The sequence below is a fragment of the Chiloscyllium plagiosum genome, chromosome 18, assembly GCF_004010195.1.
Source record: "Chiloscyllium plagiosum isolate BGI_BamShark_2017 chromosome 18, ASM401019v2, whole genome shotgun sequence".
In the NCBI taxonomy this organism is placed as follows: Eukaryota; Metazoa; Chordata; class Chondrichthyes; order Orectolobiformes; family Hemiscylliidae; genus Chiloscyllium; species Chiloscyllium plagiosum.
The window spans coordinates 23,181,216-23,201,594 of NC_057727.1; the positions used below are offsets into that span (position 1 = coordinate 23,181,216).

Here is a 20,379-nt window from a genome sequence, read left to right on the forward strand (position 1 = left end):
GAGATCAGAGCTGGAAATGTGTTGCTGGAAAAGCGCAGCAGGTCAGGCAGCATCCAGGGAACAGGAGAATCGACGTTTCGGGCATAAGCCCTTCTTCAGGGCATAAGCCCTGAAGAAGGGCTTATGCCCGAAACGTCGATTCTCCTGTTCCCTGGATGCTGCCTGACCTGCTGCGTTTTTCCAGCAACACATTTCCAGCAATGTAGTTTGAGGATTCTGTTTAAGTTCATGATTCTTCCAGCTTACATTATGGGTCTCAAATCAGTTTTATTATAAAAACACAAATTATAGATGGAGTTCAAACGCAGTATCTGGAATGATCAGTTAAGAAGTTTACATTGAATGGGAGAATGGAGCACGGGATAATTGAACACAGTAAAAATGGGAGCCATGGCAAGAAAGTTGGGAAAATCAGATGAGACATCCAAAAGAACTTCTTGAAGCTGACTGAAACATTCCATTTCCCAACCAAGTGTTGAATGACGAAACAGCATTCTTATTCGACTGCATTGTTCGGCTATTTGCATGGCTTAGCACTCATCATCACCTCCATTCCTACTTATGTTCACCTCATTTGAACGTAGTTTCTCCATTCTCCCACCTGCCAGATAGAAACTTGATGCCAAGAATTCCCAGCATGAAAGTCAGAGCAGTTACCCTAGAGAGATTCCTACCCACCGCTCGCCTCTCTGGTCATCCATTCTGGACACTAGACTCCAACATGTGAGGAAATGCTCTGTGGGCAAAGACCACACACATCCCCAGCCATGGGCATCATCATCCAACACACACCAGCCTCAATGCATCCTCATGGCACATCCCTGATTCACTTAGAGTGTGATTCTGAATGTCTATACTACACTGTAGAGAGCACCAGCACCCCTCATAATTTTGCCTTGAATATTTTCTTCTGCTGCACAGATGTTGGAGGTCTGGCAGCAAATCAATCCATTGCCATGCTAATTGACATGCGAGCAGCATGCACAGAACAGAGTGACTGCACAGCAGTGCAGCTTAGAGGGAACACTACTCATAATGCTCTGGTTTTGCACGCAGGAAAGGGTACACATTTCATGGATTGGAACTTACACGTTTCAGGGATTCTCACTTGCTCTCTTAGTATTCAATCACTTTAAGCCTATTTGGATGATCTCAAATAAGCTTCTCATGGTTGTCAGCAGTCATCAGTCAAGGGGATGTACATCTTCCTATGCAGTACTGCGCAACTTAGGTAGCAAACACATATGCCTCAACCAAATTGCCATGACTCAAAGTCAAGGGAGACATGCATTACGCAGGGAGCCTCAGCAGTCAGTCAGGGGCATTGTGCAATGTCAGTCAAGACTTGGGCACAACTAGTTGCCAATCAAGGTGGTTACAGTCCGGATCGTCTGCTCATAAGTGGTGTCAAGTTGAATGTTGGGAACTCAACCACTTGTCTCGATTCTCTCTGTCCTATTGAGAATTGATTTTTCCTAGAATGAGATAAAGGAACAGACCGAGTGAGGGAACGGTAGGAGTTCTGGGGTGAAATTAGGTGGGCAAGAGTCATGGAAAAAAGATGTTGCATATGACAGAGAGAGTGATACAGGTGAGAGGTGGGTGCAATTGCAGATATAGTGCAAGCGTGATACAACTTAAAGACGATGATGGAAATTTCCCTGCCAGAGTGGAACTCATACTCAATAGCTGTGCATTCCCCTGGGTCAGAGTTGACAGAAACAAGTACTGTAGTCTCTTTGGCCAGTTCTGGGGAAAGATGATGACCCTTCTCTGCATCATCTCCTTCACCAGGACCTCCAGTTTCCTGTCCATAAATCATAACGCCAATTTCCCCTCATCAGTCATAGAGATGTACAGCATGAAAACAGACCCTCAGGTCCAACCCATCCATGCCGACCAGATATCCCAATCCAACCTAGTCCCACCTGCCAGCACCCGGCCCATATCCCTCCAAACCCTTCCTATTCATATAACCATCCAAATGCCTCTTAAATGTTGCAATTGTACCAGTCTTCACCACTTCCTCACACAGAGGGTGGTACGTGTACAGAATGAACTGCCAGAGGATGTTGCCCCTTAGGTCTCTTTTATATCTTTCCCCTCTCACCCTAAACCTATGCCCTCTAGTTCTGGACGCCCCGACCCCAGGGAAAAGACTGCCTATTTACCCTATCCATGCCCCTCATTTTGTAAACCTGTATAACGTCACCCCTCAGCCTCCAACACTCCAGGGAAAACAGCCCCAGCCCATTCAGCCTCTCCTTATAGCTCAAATCCTCCAACCCTGGCAACATCCTTGTAAATCTTTTCTGAACCCAGTCATGTCTGGGGCAAATCTATAAAACATGCAGGGTAGCTCCAGACTGCTAGCACTTAATCGGCTGCAAAATAGGCTTTTAAACACGGTTTCAGTGCCAGGGATGTCCTGGCAGTGACAAGTACTTGTGCCTCTGGCGAGTGGGAGAATTGAGTTAACACCAGACAAGTGGGACAGCATAGGGGTACCATATATACATAATGAGGCAAATTTTGGATGACAACAAGAGAAAGCTCACTAGACCTCACAAGGAGAAACCTTCTTTGAAACTTGACAAAAACAACACTGCTCCTTTCTGGTAAAATTCAATCCATCAGGCTCACAAGTAGGTGAACAGCGAGGACTAACCAGCACATCGAAGGGCTCAAAGCAGCAGAGATATGCAAATATAACAAAAAATAAGACACTCAACTTCAAACAAAAGACTTCAAGTCATTCAACCGATCTCACCACCACACACCCTTGCCCCACGAATCCTGCCAAGAGAGATACACAAACCAATCAACATCACAAACAGTGCTGGCTCTGGTCAAACATTCTCAGTTCCAAACAAGATGATCTATGTAGTATGAAGAGACAAGCTGTATCAGCCCAAAAGGAACTGACCACCAGTCATTGTTTACATATTAAAGCAAAGATCTGACAGCTGGATTTACTATTATAAAGGCAAACGACAACATTCTTTGGTGTGTTTTTAGACAGTTCTGTTTGGTATTGATTTTACAGGGGCTGGAGATATAAATTTAATTAGAGTCCATCATGTGATATCATTGACAACGCTCCGACTATGGTCACATAAAATGCACATGAAAGTGGTCATGACTGGATGTACACTTGGCCAATCAACAGGAAGGTATTTTTACAGGTAATCCTGCCCCAGAAAAAAAAACCGTGAGCTTGAGTTGTTTACAACCATCTAATCCTTGGATTGAATTACAAACTACTGACTCACTATTTAGTATACATTTAAAATCACAACTTTCGTTTTCAATCGGGTACTTTGATATACTACTTGTAATACAACACTCAGATGCTTGCAAATTCACCGAAAAATACAACTTGATTAAACAAGATCGAAGTTGCTGCATTCTGATTGCTGTGATGAACACACTCTTCTTGGTTTCTCAAACCATCACTGGATATGGATTTCATCGAACCGACTTGTAAATACAGCTCAGTGTATTCAAAAGTTATGTGTAGCATGACACAAATCAGCATAATGACGCAAATTCATACGATAAACCAATCTGGTTCACTGCCTGCTGTGTGCCAATTTTTACTTTAAAATAGAATGTTTTGTTCACTCAGGGAAGAGGAACCTACAGTCTCCTGTGTCTCCACTCTCCAGAGATCAGTACAAAGTAACAGACTGAACTGGGACATTCCTTGTCTGAATGGTGCGGCTCACATCTTAATAGAAGCTCCTGGGATGGCAATCTACATTGTTTACATTTCTTCTATCACTGAGGCACTGTCAGTTCTCTGAGAGATTATGGCAGTAACACACGACATCTTGCATATAATTTGCCTTCTTTGATGAAGTAGATTTGCCACCGGCAAAGCTTGACCATTCTAAAGATATTATGCACCACAAGCTATTCAGCAATTGTCGGTTTCATAAAGAAGAGTTGCACCTATAGGCACCAAATCATTTCATAAGCAGTACTGGATTGGTTTTAGCCGTTCACCATCATTTTAGGCATTTTCTTTTGCATCCCAAAACTGGAGGAGCAGACCATTACCAAGCCATTGTCAATGCCCTCGTGCAAATCAACCTCAACATACTACTGACTTTGCTTATCCATTAATTGAACATTTGAGTACTAGTAGTATCTTCATCAGGTGGCAAATCCTCTCACTTTGTATTCATGTTTCAAGACTTTAGGAGGCAAGTTAGAAAGGAACTCCACACATCACATTCAGTAACACCTTCACTCATACAGCTTTCTTTTTGCTCAGTTAAAGTTTATCAGATAGCCATAATAAAAGTGCTTTTCTCCCCCTCAATCTCAGAGGTATTAATTCTGGCTGGGCTATATCTTCATGGGCATCAGTAGCCTTTATGCCTTCCACTAGATGGCAGCTGAATGTTCAAACGTAAATATCACGTTTTTTATGGGTTGGCTTGATAACTGGCAAGTGACATTTGTGTCATACAAGAACTGGCCGATGTTCATGTCCAACTTGTGGGCGGCACGGTGACACAGTGGTTAGCACTGCTGCCTCACAGCGCCAGAGACCCGGGTTCAATTCCCGCCTCAGGCGACTGACTGTGTGGAGTTTGCATGTTCTCCCCGTGTCTGCGTGGGTTTCCTCCGGGTGCTCCGGTTTCCTCCCACAGTCCAAAGATGTGCAGGTCAGGTGAATTGGCCATGCTAAATTGCCCGTAGTGTTAGGTAAGGGGTAAATGTAGGGGCATGGGTTGGTTGTGCTTCGGCGGGGCGGTGTGGACTTGTTGGGCCGTTTCCACACTGTAAATAATCTAATCTAATCTAATCTAATCATCTAATCTTAAGAACTCAACCACTCTTCCTTGATATTCAGTGGCATTACAGTCGCGTTACCCACTGTCAACATCCTGGGGTTACCAATAACCAGAAACAGAAAAAGACCAGAAATATAAATACTGTGGCTATAAGAACAGGTCAGAGGTTGGTAATTCTGCAGTGAACAATTTACCTCCTGAATCCTCAAAGCCTGTCCACTACCTACAAGACACACTCAAGAATGGGGTGCAATACGCTCCTCCTGCCTGGAACAAGTGCGAATCCAACAACACTCAAAACACTCATCATCATCCAGGACAAAGCAAGCTGCTTGACTAGTGCCACATGCACCACTTTCAACTTTTGATCCATCCACCAATACACAGTGGCAGCAGCATCTACCATCCTACATTCCCTGTAAAAGTTTCTGCCACTGCACAGACGCCAGAGGTCTATGGGCAGCACTGATTTCCAGAATTGGAAGTCAATGTGTCAGATGATCAACAAGTGCAGAACCTCTGAACGGCGATGCAACTTCAAGGCAGCATGGGATCTACTTACAAGATGTACTGTGTTCACATATCAAGGCTCCTTATGCAGAACTTTTCAGAACGCACGACCTGTACCTAAAACGACAAGGGCCCCAGATTGATGGGAACACCACCACCTTCAAGTTCCCCTTCAAGCCACATTCCATCTTTACTGGGAACTATGTTGCTGTGTCAAAATCCTGGAGGACCCTCCTTCACAGCCCTCTGCGTATAGCTCCATTATATGGACTGCAATGGATCAAGGTGGCAGCTCAACACCACCACTTTCTCCAGGGTAATTAAGATTAGACAGTAAATACTAGTCTCACTAGCAATGCACACATGCATGATTTTTTAAAATCCAATCTGCAGTCATACAAACACCTGCCAGAAAACAATTGAAAATAACAAATTCCATTCCAGCTTTAAATCAAGGAGATTGAACCCAGGACAATTAAATGCCATTACCACGACATAGCTCAATAACAGCTGACACTGCATACATTTGGGATTGATCGCAAGACCTTCAAGGTCTGTATGGCTCAATTCCACACTGGGTTGTACATGCATCAGCTGAACTATTGGGAAAGCTTATAAGAGGCATTCAACATACAGAACTTCAATTTGTTTGAATGTTAATGGAAGCAGTAATAAAGTGCACAAGGTATGTGGAAAATTCTCAGACTTAGAAGAAATTGACCGTGGTATTGTAAATTTCCCATTAAGTAAGTTGAATGATTTTAGCTGTTGCACTTCTAAAAACAAATCTGCTATTGCTTCACTATTAATTATGATTTGGCAAAAACAGTTAGCTTAGTGAATAGCGTTGTTCAGGAAAAAACATCTGCCTTCATGTGATGGTTCAAAACTTGTGTTGCAAACAATCTTACCGTTATTACAAAGGAATATTGGTACTTTTGCAATCTGCAAATTAAGTAAAATCTAAACATGGTGAAAGCAACATAAGTAAAGGCTACACTTATTTTTCCAAGTGCAGTTCATTTTATTCTCCTACAAAGTCTTCACTTTTTATGCTTCAGAGGTGGGGCTCATACTGTATGCAGCAGCCATTATTTGGCTTGGTATTTGTCAGGGCCATCACATCACAGGTACTATCTACAAATATGACCAGGAATCCGGTGTGGTGATCTGGAGTAGGAACAGAAGTTGATTTTCCCCTCATTTAGCTCCTACGTACTAACACAAATTGAGCAGTCAAACTTAGATGGACAAACTCAACACAGATCAGAGATTCAAATAATATTATTTCTGCTTGAATGTTGTAATGCAATAATGCTGTGCTTGCAGCATTAATCACCACAGAGCCACTGCTGCAAGTCCATTGAGCTTACATGAGAACAAAAGGTTTTATTAACATTTTAACCAAATGAAATTATTTAAGATCACAAAAGGATATAATTGCTCCTGTATGTGTCCCTGGTCTACCCCAGGGTGGAAACGCTCTCAGATAAATAAATGCAGGGATAATGGAGACACTGGCAAATTGCCATTAATTGCTGGATTCATGCAGAAAAGGCCAGGATGAGCGAGCAACTGGAACTAGGGAAGTTGTGGAGGTCAGATCAAATAAAATCAGAAAATAAATATAAAAATTAGCTCTTGTTGCATAATCCTTGAAAGGATTAAACTGAATGCTTTTGTTCCTCTGCAAAATGCAGCGTATAAAACCATGTGTGGAAAATTCCATTCATTGGCTAGCCGAATGCGACATTCTGACACAGCTCAAGAACAGAAAAACAACACCAGTTTTCTCCAGTTAGTTGGGTCAAATTCTCAGATACTAATAATTTGTACCTTGAGTACAACAAAAAAGTTTCTTTTCGAACCACTTATTCTGGTTGTAATAGTTGTACTAGGTACACAAAATCTAATTTATTCACATTTTAATGTAGAGAAGAGAGTGGCAGTGAGAGAATTGGAGGGGAAGTGTGAGGAGGGGTAAGATGTGTGTGAGAGAGAGAAAGAAAAGGAGGGAGGGAGAAAGCGCACGCAAGAGACAGCATAAGAGGGGAAAAAAAAAGAGCAGTGATGTTGTTTCATGGCATTTCTGCTCACCTTTCCATCGAATAGTGACTGAAGGGTTGGGAATGAGCTGTTAAAGTCAGCTAGATGAATTGCCAGAACCCATTCCTGGGCTACAGCAAAGTTTACTAAAGCTACAAAAGGTGAATAGAGTGCAGTGGCAGCAGCACAGCACAAGTTGGATGACACTAAAGAGAACTGTACACTGTGTTACGAATCACAATACTTCAGATTGATAAAATCGGAAGGGGAATCCTCTGTTGTACAAAACCGAAAGAAAAGGAATTGAGCATCCATAAAGTAATGTCATGTGACTGGCCTGGGGAGGTAGGGATTAAGTTTTACAGCAGGGGTATAACGCAAATCTAGGACAGGTTGAGGAAACAGTAATGGTGAGTGTAAAGTCAAATTACCAACTGGAACAAAGTGTGACAGACATTAACACTCTTACATAAAATTAATGAAATCTCTTTAGTCACCATTGTATTGTGGTTTATTTTCCTTCGGACCTTCACAACTATTTTTGTATATACTTGCTTTTCTGAGGATAACATATTTCATATCCTTCTACCATCTCCTTCAATATAAAGAATTGCCATGCAATTCTGATTTTTAAACTGGAAGAAGAAAAAAAGAAAATCTGGACAGATCTAGAGTATATAGAGATAGATCAAATATATGGACTCTTTTTGGCTTAAGCATGATGGACAGCAGTTTATGTACAGCAGTAACTGGGCAAGTCTACTATTTAGCAACAAGATTTTTTTAGATCTATGCTGTTTTGCAAATTTTTGCTCAGCAAAATATGAAGAACCTAGTATAAGTGCACACAGATAATGAAGCTTCAATGATCTGCTTTAGTAAAAACACGGAGACTAATAGTGACTGAATTTGTTCTATATAGGAGGTTGTTTAGTCCGCTCCAATCAGTTCCATCTTTTGTGTAACCCAACAATTCAGTTTCCAGCACACGGAATGTTTCTAATCAAGAAATACTTACACTTGAACGTATAACCTGCTTGTTTTAGAGGCATGTTCACTCTCGCTTTCCATCTCTTCTCCTCCCTGGTCGCCGCTGAACTTCCTCTTGTTGGGGCTGATGGGTGGAGGCCCTGTGCGGTGGTTGGTGAGTGAAGAGGACACTGGGATTGACTGCATCCTACCGTCACTCCTAAGTGCAGCTTCACCTATGGATTAAACATTTAAAAAAATTAATCTTCTCGAATACCATCCTTCCAACAGCAGGTTGCAACTACAATCTAGGTCTGCAAAGAGTTAAATATACTTGCATATTAAAGACTTCAAAAATGTAGACTACATGTCAATGAACAACTTAGAAGTCGCACTCTGAAATGTACCACAAATGGACAAAAATACTAAAGTTTGCATAAAATTTGCTAATTGCTCTAGTGCAATGAGAAATATAACTCAGTACTGCTGTGGGAAATTTTGTTTTTCTTTCCGCACAGTAAGGGCTGTGGCAGAGGAAAAAGCAGCTTGCCAAACTAAACTTTACGAGATTATTGGACACTGTTAATGTTCTACAGTATATATACGTAGGCATAAAAACCAAACTCCAAAACAGACTCGCACACCCTGCCTACATGGGAAAAATAAGTGCATGCACCCAATTTTGCTACAAGGCCCACACCTCTTCCTCAAAGTACAAAAAAAAACAAGAAAAAAAAAAAGACGTGCTGAACATTCAAGAGATTTATTGTTGATAGTTTTCTCCATTGCATTCAGTGAAGGGAAACCACAGTGCAGTTCACCAAACAAATGTCCTATTTTACTGACTGGGTTGTCTCCTCCAGTCTAACCACACTCCATAGCAACCAAGATGACATCATAACTTTGGCAAGAAGCAGTCCGATAAACCTAGACTTTTCTGAAAAAAAGTTCAGCAGCAGTTTGAATACATTTAATTTAGTTTTTGTCTCTCGAACCAGATACTACACATTCCACATGCAGGATATGCATGTGACTTTTTACAAGTCATAGCTTCATTACCAGGCAGCATTTTGATGCATTTCCAATTTTTCCTTCCTGACTGCTTATTCATTTGAGGCAGCAAAATTCAATTACATGTATTCCCTTGCCCAGCTGAACAGCTATGTATAGAATTTCCACCCCTCCTCCCCATGGAATTTTAACCTGATGTTTGCCAAGTTACTTTTGTTCCCCAGGAAGGAAGCTCTCCCCCTGCCAACAGATGTGAAAAAGCTACAAAAATAAAAATGTGCCAGACAGAGCATTAAATGAACATGAAATAGGACTTACTGAAACTTTGTATAACATCTCCCAACTTATGTCTGACAAAGTGATAGAGGTTATTGAGTAGGATAAGGACCCATGGTGTTACAGGCAAGGTACTAGCATGGATAGAACCTCGGCAGAAGGCAGACAGTGTGGATAAAAAAAAAGGTCCTTCTCAGGATGGAAGCCAGTGACTAGTGGTGTTCCACAAGGGTCAGTGTTGGGACCACAACCTTTCACTTTATTACGTTAACGATCTGGATGAAGGAAATGAGGGCGTTCTGCCTAAGTCTGCAGATGATACAAAGGTAGGTGGAGGGACAGGTAATATTAAGGAGGCGGGAAGGCTGCAGACAGATTTAGACAGGTGAGGAGTGTGGGCAAAGAAATGACAGATGAAATACAACGTGGGAAATTGTGATTTCATGCACTTTGGTAGGAAAAATAGAGGCATGCACTAATTTCTAAATTGGGAGAAAACTTAGAAATCTGAAGTGCAAAGGTACTTGGAAAACCTACTCCAGGATTCTCTTAAGATAGACTTACAGGTTTAGTCAGTAATTAGGAAGGCAAATACAATGTCGTCATTCATCTTGAGAGGACGAGAATACAAAAACAGGGATATAATTCGGAGGTTTTATAAATATCTGGTCAGACCACATTTAGAATATTGTGAGCAATTTTAAGCCCCATACCTCACGAAGAATGTACTGAACCTGGAGCAGGTCCAGAGGAAGTTCACGAGAATGATCCCAGGAATGAAAGGATTAATATATGAAGAACATTTGAGGACTCTCAGTCTTTACTCAATGGAGTTTAAAAGGATGAGGAGGATATGATTGAAACTTACAGAATACTGAACGGCTTGGATAGATTGGAAGTTGGGAAGATGTTTCCACTCTCCTACCTCATGGTAGGAGAGATGAGGTACAAAGGGCACAGCCTTAGAGTAAAGGAAAAACCATTTAGAATGGAGATAAGGAGAAACATCTTCAGCCAAAGTGTGGTGAACCTGAGGAATTCATTGCCACAGAAGGCCGTGGAGGGTAGCCTTTGAGTACATTTAAAACCGAGATAGATAAGTTCTTGATTGCCATGGGGGATCAAAGGTTTTGGAGAAAAAGCTGGAAAATGGAGGTTGAGAAACCTATCAGCCATGATTGAATGGCAAAGCAGACTCGATAGGCCGAATGGCCTAATTTTTGCTTTTATTTCTTATTCACATGAAATTAAGGATTTGTGAGAATTATGATTAGTCCCAAAAAGTGATGTAAAAAATTGGTTAAGGCACAAAAGGAGGATAGAATTTCAGCAGTGGAATATACAATATGGGAATAAATGACTTTTACTTTAGTAATATTCAATAAATCAGCAGAGAAGTGCCCAAAATATAGACTTCTTGAGCATCACAGGACCTGGAAGGGTGGCTAACAGTTTCTACATTAATAGTCAAACATTAGAAATCTAAAATGTTTTGACTCACGAGTTATCCAACTAATAAGCTGAAAATGTGTTGCTGGAAAAGCGCAGCAGGTTCCTGAAGAAGGGCTTATGCCCGCAACGTCAATTCTCCTGTTCCTTGGATGCTGCCTGACCTGCTGCGCTTTTCCAGCAACACATTTTCAGCTCTGATCTCCAGCATCTGCGCTTTCTCCTATCCAACTAATGAAGCAACATCACTTTTTAAATAAAATCACTCCAGCCTATAAGATTAAAACAAAATACGTAAGTACAATTCAGACTTCAACAATACACTTGCCACATGTGGCACTAGGGCTACAGGTTGACATCACAGCATTCAAAGATCAGCAGTTGCGCTTGCAAATAAAAACATGCATTTATTGCAGCTACAATTGATTTGACAAATTCTAGACTCAATACAAGTTTAACCTTCCACTATGACTGTACATAGCAAAATACACATCGCCAAATGCAAAGGATTGTTTTAAAGTCCACAACAGTTTTCTGTCCATTCAGCTTTTTCCATTAACAAATTATTTTGCGCATTACACTAATTTATAATTTTTTAATCAGAATTCCATTATTAATACAGACTGTAGTTTACACATTCTTATTTGCAGCTAATATTTTTCCTTTGCTCAGCTGGGAAAAAGAAAAAGAGCATTGAGTGGGTGAGGAGAAGAAAGAACTGTCAGCATTCTCATTCAGTTGCTTGAGTATTAATCTGGACAGACCACAGTTACTGTGATAGTCTTCAAAATAATACCACAGCAAGGAATGGAAAATATAGCTGCAAAGCATACCAGATGTCCTACAAGCAGTATGTCCAGGGATCTGGCCAGAAGCAATTTATGCACAAGACTGACACATACCATGGTGAATACTTGTACCCCATTTTAACTGAAGATGTGCACAGGATTTATAGAATAACTATGTATATCCACAACTGCAAAATTTTATATCCTGACCCATTTTTCCATGTGGGTACCAGTCACCAATCAACTGCCTCTTACAAAGTGGGTCTCTGGATACTTTTTTAAAAAAAAGCTATTGGTTTTCAAAACCAAATGAAAGGAATAAGAATTAAATGTTCATTAACTAGTGGAGTTAAGGTCGATAATTTTATTTGACTGCAAAGTATACATTAAATTGCAAATTCAAGCTCAATTAGAATTGTTGTATATTCAAAAAGCAAATACAAGAAGCCCTTGTTGCAGAGTTGTTCGAAAAATGGAAATCTTCAAAATAATGAGAAATGTATAAAAAAACTCAATTAAGAATTATTCATACACAAATATTGCATATACAATTAATATTTTGGATTCACACTCTCATACACTTCAGCACAATTTGCTTTCATCATTGCCATTTTTGTGCTACTTAGTGGTCAATCTTAGGTTGACCATCTGGCTACTTCAATTTTCTTGTCACAATTATGGAAACAAGGCTGCTGAACTTGAGTTTGATCACATTTCTGACCAGTTGTTTGATAAGAAAGCACACTTCAACTGTGAATCCTGGTTTAGCTGCCAAACGACAGTGTAATATCTGCATTTGGTCTCAAATCAAAATATAATGAGAAATTGTTCTCATGCAAAACAGATGGAAATTCCACAGGCTTATGCACGAGCAATTTTTCTGTCTTAATTTCAGTTGTAGTTTAACAAAGCTCACTGTTGTTTCCACTACTAGTCTTTTCATTTCTGCCTTGCCTCCATTTAAATCTGTTCCAGGTTTGTTGGAACTGAAAAACAATGTTCAGATCACTGACAATAGCACTGAAAATGACCTCTCCTTTTATCCCTTTGCAGGGAGATGAAGCAGTGAACATAAAGCTGTCAAGTCAGTTTGCATAAAGTTGCAGATCAGGTTTTACAAGACAGGATCATTCTGGTTTAAGTGGACTTTGCTTCCCGCCAAAATAGTGTGCAGGAGAAAGGAACAAAATAAAGTGCTTAAAGTATCATCAGATCAAACATTGGCTTACACAAATATTAATTTTGTTTTACATAACCATGTATTAAAAACCATGAAGTGTAAAAAAAATCCTGCCTTTATACAGGGTGTTGTTCACAACCACAGAGGACAACCTAAAGTTCTTTATATCTTATGAGGCACGTTTGAAGCGCAAACACTGCTATAATGTAGAAACTATGCCAGCCAGATTATGCACAAGGTTCCATCGATCACACAATTAAATAGATGATCAGATAAACTAGTTTAGTTGTTGGTAAATATTGGTCAGATAGCCAGCAGACACTAATTTTATCACTTTACACATCAACCCCACATAAACATTAATAGAACTTGAAAAATGTCTATGTTTCAGTTAGCTTGATCAGGCATTCAAATGACCTGGATTATTAACTCAGATTCAAACCTAAAGCCCTAATTTAGAACTGACATTCGAAAATAACTGCCATCAACACAAACTAAAAGACGGCTCTTGGCCCATCAGAAGAAAGAAAATTGTTAAATTCTGACAATGTGAAACTCAACTGTCAACTTTGTTTGACCTTTACCCAAAATAAGCAATTTCTCAGCACAAATCCAAGCTATTACCACATGACCAGGTAGGACAGTTAAATGTTGTGCCAGTGTTCAGGATCCCTGTTCAGCAACTGTGACAACTTTTCAATACAAGCTGGAAATGACAATAGGCTAGACACAATGCTATTTGCATCTCAACAGAATGTTGATTTCTGAATGTGGGATTTCAGAATGTGAAATTAAAAAGGCAATTTTGATTTCCAAAAGAAAATTGTTTACTGTATTATAATACTTACCAGGCTTCTAGTCACAGATGTTTCTCCATACTTTTGGCTATCCTTCATCTTAAAAGGGAGTCTATCTTATTCCTTTCCAGCAACTCTGGAATACTCAGTATGTTTTTCCTTGCCAACTATTTTTTGCTTGTCATCATGCAAGGATTCTGAAATAAGTTTTCGAAAAACTACTTGAAGTGAAATGCTGACATAAATCAGGAGAACCACTTTCACTTAAGCTAATCAATTATTCTATTGATAAAGGATTAATTATTCTACTGCTCAAAGAGCCACCATTTGAGCTCTAGTTCTGTTCCAAGTTCAGGAAATACCCAAAAGGTCAGCTGCTAAAATTCTGTGTTTATTGTTTGGTTTCTACATCCTAGTAACTGCAGTTCAAGTCCAAGGAGGGGGATACAGAAGGAGCATATATCACAAAAGGACACCTCCTGTTGTCTTAGCCATCTGGACACTCAAACTAAACAAATGAAAATCATTATCAAGGGACACTAGCCCCACCACAGAGAATGACATCTTTGCATTATTTTCCAGAATATAATTAACAGCAAGTTAAACAATTCTACTACTGTAGAATTCTACTACTGCTTGAACCATTTTTACTAGATTCAATGAGCTCAATGAACATCATTTCCACAAAAAAAATAAGATGCAGATGTTGAAGCTCAAAATTCACTGAGTATCAAGTGTCTGTCATTTGACACGGTGCAGCAGATCAGGCAGCTGGTACAGAATGGTTCTGCTACATAGCCTTTTCACCCCAGTGCTGCTGTCTCAGCTTTTGTAATGGACTACTGAATGTCTGCATCCTTAGTGTATGGATCACACTGAATCAGGGATAAAAACAGGCACCAATCAAAATTCACAGAAATTCAACTCAGTTGCAATTCTCTCAGCTTACATTTTTGAGAATCACCCATTTTTGATTTAAAAACTCAAAGTTAACAAAAATTCATTTCAAATTTTGCAATGCTCCATATTTATTTAACTATTAAGCATTACTAAAAGGTAAAGCTCCAACCAATTATTGTAAGCAAAAACATTTTAACAACCTGAATATTATACAATGATATATCCTTTTTACCTTCAACTGAGAGCTAGGAATTATAGACAGAGGTTAGTATTCAATTCAAAGTCTTTTTGTAAGAAGTTATTTGAATTGGTGCACATAATAATAAAGCATTTCAATAATTGACAGGGTAAATTAATTTAGCAATTATGTTTCACCATTGTACCTCTGCAGGTCACCGATTACAATGAAATTTACACTGATAATACAGTAAAATATTCAAACTAAACTATGAACAAACTAGATAATGCTCTCACGATCACAAATGTTCCCAAGCACCAAGCTCCAGATAAAACCTGTTTTGCATTGAAGGAGCTTGGGAGCAGAAATGGATGTAGTAGTTGATAAAGGATATTTAAAAATCACTTTTCCCATTTTGAAAAAATATAAATAAATTTGTAAATGTAATTAATAATCTAAATACTGTACAATGTCACCAATGTAGAATCTTCCTTTTAAAAAAAAGGAGATTGAGAAGCTAGCACATGACAGTTTTTTGATGCCAATTATGTGTGGACCAAATCAGTGACCTCTAGCATTGCCATTAATGTTGCTGAATTACTGTTTGCTGAACAGGATTGTTTCCAGGTCACAACAGCTGCTAACACAGAGGCAATTAGAAAAGAAAAAGCAAAGTGTAACCACACATTCTGAAACTTCATAAAAAGATTAAGAATAAAATCTGTGCACTATGACTGCCTGATTCCCACCATTAAAAGTTTGCTTTGGTCTTTGATCTCTATTCAAACATACAGTCAGAGTTCCCAGGAGTCTGCAACAGCAAGTTTGCCAAACTGCAATTTGTTTGGCATCACTGGAACTGTATTAAAACTCTTAATGATTTCAAACTGAATTAATATGCCCAAGGAGCTGAAAATTGGAAAACAGATGTGGTTAACTGATGTTCCACTAATTTCATGCATGTCTAAATTTGGTGCAAACCAGAATAGAACTGTCAAATTCAACAAAGAAATAAATAATAACCATTAAAATAGGCTGAACCATACTTAATTTCCATCATATGTTGAATCTCATTGAAAAAAAATTGGATAGATGAAATTTTCTAACTTTATTGATACCAAATGAATTCTGGAAAAGCATTTCTAATCTATATACTTTGCTTACTTATAATGCATTTTCCAGGTTTTTAAAATGATTAAGATTTGCAAACTCTGGGTGCATTGTGTCATTTGTGGAAATCCCCAAAATTTTCGATGAAATCTTTTTGAATAAAATATTAGCATAAATGTAGGGAAAAAATTCAAAAAACTAGCAAAGTTATAAAAGAAAACAAACAAAATTACTTTAGAAAAACATTAATCCTTTGTCTCCCTTCAGTGTTTTATTTCACCCACGTTCTTCTTGAATGGCCAGCTAAATGGAAAAGCTAAACAGGAATAAAAACAAGCTTCCCGATTTTGTTGAAAAGAAATCCCATTTGCAAGTTAATCATTTAAAATAGGAATTCTGCTCTATGCTTAAACTTTTACTTATATTCAGGCGGTTACAGTTGTAACTAATTGACAGATTCACTTTTAAAACTTGAAGCTAATAAAGCTAACAAACAAACCCAAAATTGCTCAACAGTTTGCAACATTGTCAAAATCAACAGGTCAGATAGAGACACCCTCTTGCAATTAACTGTTACACTTTTACTGAATGAAATCCAAAAATATGCAGCTTGAATTAATTTTAGTCACAAGAATAGACATTACTGTACCAAATGCGGTTTATGAGATTATTGTGCCAAACAACTTTATAACCCTAATGCTTTTAGAATCTAAAATCAAGCTATTACCATTCCTTATATGTGGTTTAACAATACAGGCAGCCCCAAAAGGATTGATTATCACTGAACTTTCAACACTACAACAAAATATTGTGTAAAATATCTTTGGAAACATAAAGAGGTTGTTTTTTTTGGTTCAGCCATCGTTTCTTCCAGCATTTGGGAGAAGTGTACATCCTTCAATGTCAGAACTTTCTCAGAACTACACAGGAAATGATAAGCTAAACAAAGAGTCAGACTGTGCAAGTACAACATGGCTCCTCAGACAGACAGTAAATTGCCTTTGTTAGCGCGTAGTAGTCCCGGTGCCTTGGGCAGACATCGAACATAGCTATTCCACTAACAAAGGATGACGAACCGGAAAAAAAATGACAGCAAAGTTGAAGAGAAACTGATAAGACATTATTAAAAGCAACAGATCTAAACATTTTGTTTTTTCTCTAAAAAGGGAAAGCATGGCAACAAAATGACACCATATAAATGAGAGAGAGAAAAATGCACCCAACCCACTGTTTATTTTGTTGCAATCCTTGAATACAAAAACATTGGAGACTTACCTTCAAAGCAAAGGATGCCAATATTGTTGCTCATCTTGTCCAAGTACTGATAGTTCAGCAGGTCCATTTTCTTTAGTAGCATTTACTGGGTAGCAAAAAGGCCAGCTGTTTGCTTAACCAGACAGCGCGCTTCAGAATAGCTGCTTTCTCTCTCCCTCCTCTATCCCTCCAAAGTTGAAAGGCCCCAGCCTTTCAGATCCAAAATAAAAGATAACTTTTTTTAAAAAAAAACACAAAAAACTTGCTGAATGTGGCAAAAAAGGTTTTATTTGTGCCCACAGATTCTTAAAAGTTTTATCCTCACAGGCCAGAAACTTTTAAAACTGGGCTCTTCATCGTTAGAAAACTCAATTAGTGACAGAGACGAAACGCGCCAGCTCTCCTCACAGCCCGCTGCAAGTTAACTGCACAGACATGCAGGCTATGCTTGGTATGACTCGTATGTAAACTAGCTTCCTCTATCTGAGCGGGCAGGCCAGTGAGCATGCTCACTAAATCCTTCCAGCGCCTCAAATGTCACGGATTTTTCCTGCACACGATCAGATTCCAAATGCACCAACTGCTGGAGTAGGGAGAGAGTGAAGAAGGGGGCAGAGCCAGAGCTGCCTCTCTGTGACAGCAAACATTGCTGGCTCTGCAAAAATGACTACACACAGAGACTTACTGTTCGCAGAATACACACACAGCGAGCAGAAAGTGCACACATTTTGTACACGATTTTAAATCTTGGAACCATTAATAGTTTGCAAGTAACAACAGCATTGCAAAGGGTTGTTATAGGACTGCACAAGGTACTTACACCCATTTCGAGATATTTTGGGTTACAGACAGGCAGGCACAATTTTGATCCAGCATTTTATATTGTAGTATATCCAGCATTTCATACTGTAGTTTTTTTCCTCCTAGTATTTGTTGTGTCTCTACCTTCCTCTAGTTTTCCCCACAACCACACCAAGAGGTCAGATTCACAATTGCCTTCTAATATCTGTAAAACCATTATGTAACCATTCAATTGGAGAACCAAGAAACTGGCCTCTTGTCAGTAACTCATCCTTGAGGTGTAACTGAGTGAATTGCAAGTTATTCATCTGTGACAATGAGCCCTATTACCGCTTAAGTGTATCTAGTGGCCAACTACAAAACTTTAACTTGCTCAAACAATCAACATAAAGCTACTGGAGCACAGTTCTAGTTTGTCTTATGAACTATTCACATTTTATTTCCCTGTTGGAAATACCGGTGGCATGTGATAGCATACTGCTGTTTTCAGTACGCTGCTGTGCAATCAGGTCTGTATTCAAAAACCACAATGTCAAGTGATCTTGTATTGTCATTTGAATAATGGTAGAAAGTTTTGCCATGAGTAGCTTTTAAAATGCTGATTATATTGATGTGATGTCACTATATCTTTACAGATATGGAACAGAATTAAATAACATCTATTGAGCCAGTTTTATTAAAAAGTTAAAATACAAACTCCCAAAACATGTTCCAACAGATGGAGCCTTTTAATAATAAGTAACAAGGTCTTGCCCAGAATAGTGTGGCACCTCTTGGCACTTATACAGGGAGCTGCTGGATCAGGATGTTTATCAGACATTGTTGAAAATAATTACAACATTACCACTGCAAAGCAGATTTGACTTTGTGTTGATTCAAAGTAATGTGATTTGAGTGTGAAGTTCCCAAATTATGATTAGGAGGTGCACTCACATCCTTTCAAGTTTCACATTTCTTGGGTTCAAGCCTAAATCCTTAGTACTTTTTTTTTTGTAAATAAATAAATTAGATTACCCCAAGTTACTCACAAAGTTTATCTAGTGACTACCTGAGAAACAGAACAAGAGGGCAGCCCACCTGAGAATTACTGGCAAATTGGATCACTGACGACTCTGAAGAAACAGTATGAACATTGGTCACTGCTGAGATATTTATTGAGTATTGTTGAGGAGTACCCATCCAGGCAAATGGAGAATATTCCATTGCACCCTTACCTGAGCCTTGTGGGTGTTGATAGGCATTAGGGAGCCAGGAGGGGAGTTTGTTTGTTGCAGAATTCCTATCCACTGACCTGACCTTGTAGTCAATATTTGTATGGCTAGGTCACTTCAGCTTCCAGTCAATAGTAACCGTCACAATGCTGATAGTAAGAGATTCAGCAATAGTAATGTCATTGAATATCAAGGGTCAAAGGTTAGGTTTGCTCTTATTGGATATTATAATTGCCTGGCACTCATTATTTGCCACTTATTAGTCCAAGTTTGGATTTTGTCAAGGTCTTGCAGCATATTGACATGGATTACTTCAATATTGTTACAGATGGTGCTGAGCATTGTTCATGAATGAACATCCACAATTCTTACTTTCTGGTGAAAGGAAAGTTATTGATGAGGCAGCTGAAAACATAGGGGCCTAGGACACCAAGGAACTCCTGCAGTGATGTCCCAGTGATGATTGTTGTTTGAGGTCAATCACCATCTTTTATGCTACATATGACTACAACCAGTGAAGTTTCTCCATATTACCAATGACTCCAGTTTTGCTGGAGCTCTTTGATGCCTAGGTCAATCAAATGGTGCTTTGATGTTAATAAAGACCTCTATACATGGTCAACAACAGCCTGAACTCTCCTCACATTCCATGTCCGGTTAAGTTTCTGACAGCATGTGGGCAAAGTGGATAGGCAGCAGGAAAGCCACCTTCAAACGTGCTAGCTAAATTTAAAGAAAAAGTGAGCAATGCTTTAATTATACAAGGCATTGGTGAGACCACACCTGGAATACTATACTGCATTAATCATCTTATTTAAAGAGGGATGTAAATGCATTGGATGTAGTTCAAAGAAGTATTACTAGACTAGTAGGAATGGGAAGGTCGTCTTAGAAGGAACATTTGGACACACTAGGCCTGCATATGCTGGAATTTAGAAGAGTAAGAGACCACTTGATTGAAACAGAACATTGTGAAAGGACTTGGCAGGAGTGCAAGTGGAAAAGCGGTTTTCTCGTGGGGAAAATGTAGAAAATAGGCTAAAAATAAGCATATGGAGATCAATCTAGATAAATGCAAGGTATTGCATTTTGGT

The 20,379-nt window shown here is 39.2% G+C and overlaps 1 protein-coding gene across 5 annotated transcripts in view; it reads right to left on the minus strand.

Moving 5' to 3' along the window:
• The window catches only part of vgll4b (vestigial-like family member 4b), a 119,206-nt gene that overhangs the window by 32,222 nt on the left and 66,605 nt on the right, over positions 1 to 20,379 (minus strand). For 4 of the 5 annotated variants that reach the window (XM_043707937.1, XM_043707939.1, XM_043707938.1 and 1 more), the window contains one exon: positions 8,380 to 8,566. In XM_043707937.1, the coding sequence (XP_043563872.1) occupies positions 8,380 to 8,566 (187 nt within the window). Of the gene's footprint in view, positions 1 to 8,379; positions 8,567 to 17,294; positions 17,754 to 20,379 lie in introns of those variants that run through there. The other variant, XM_043707934.1, reaches the window with a different exon arrangement.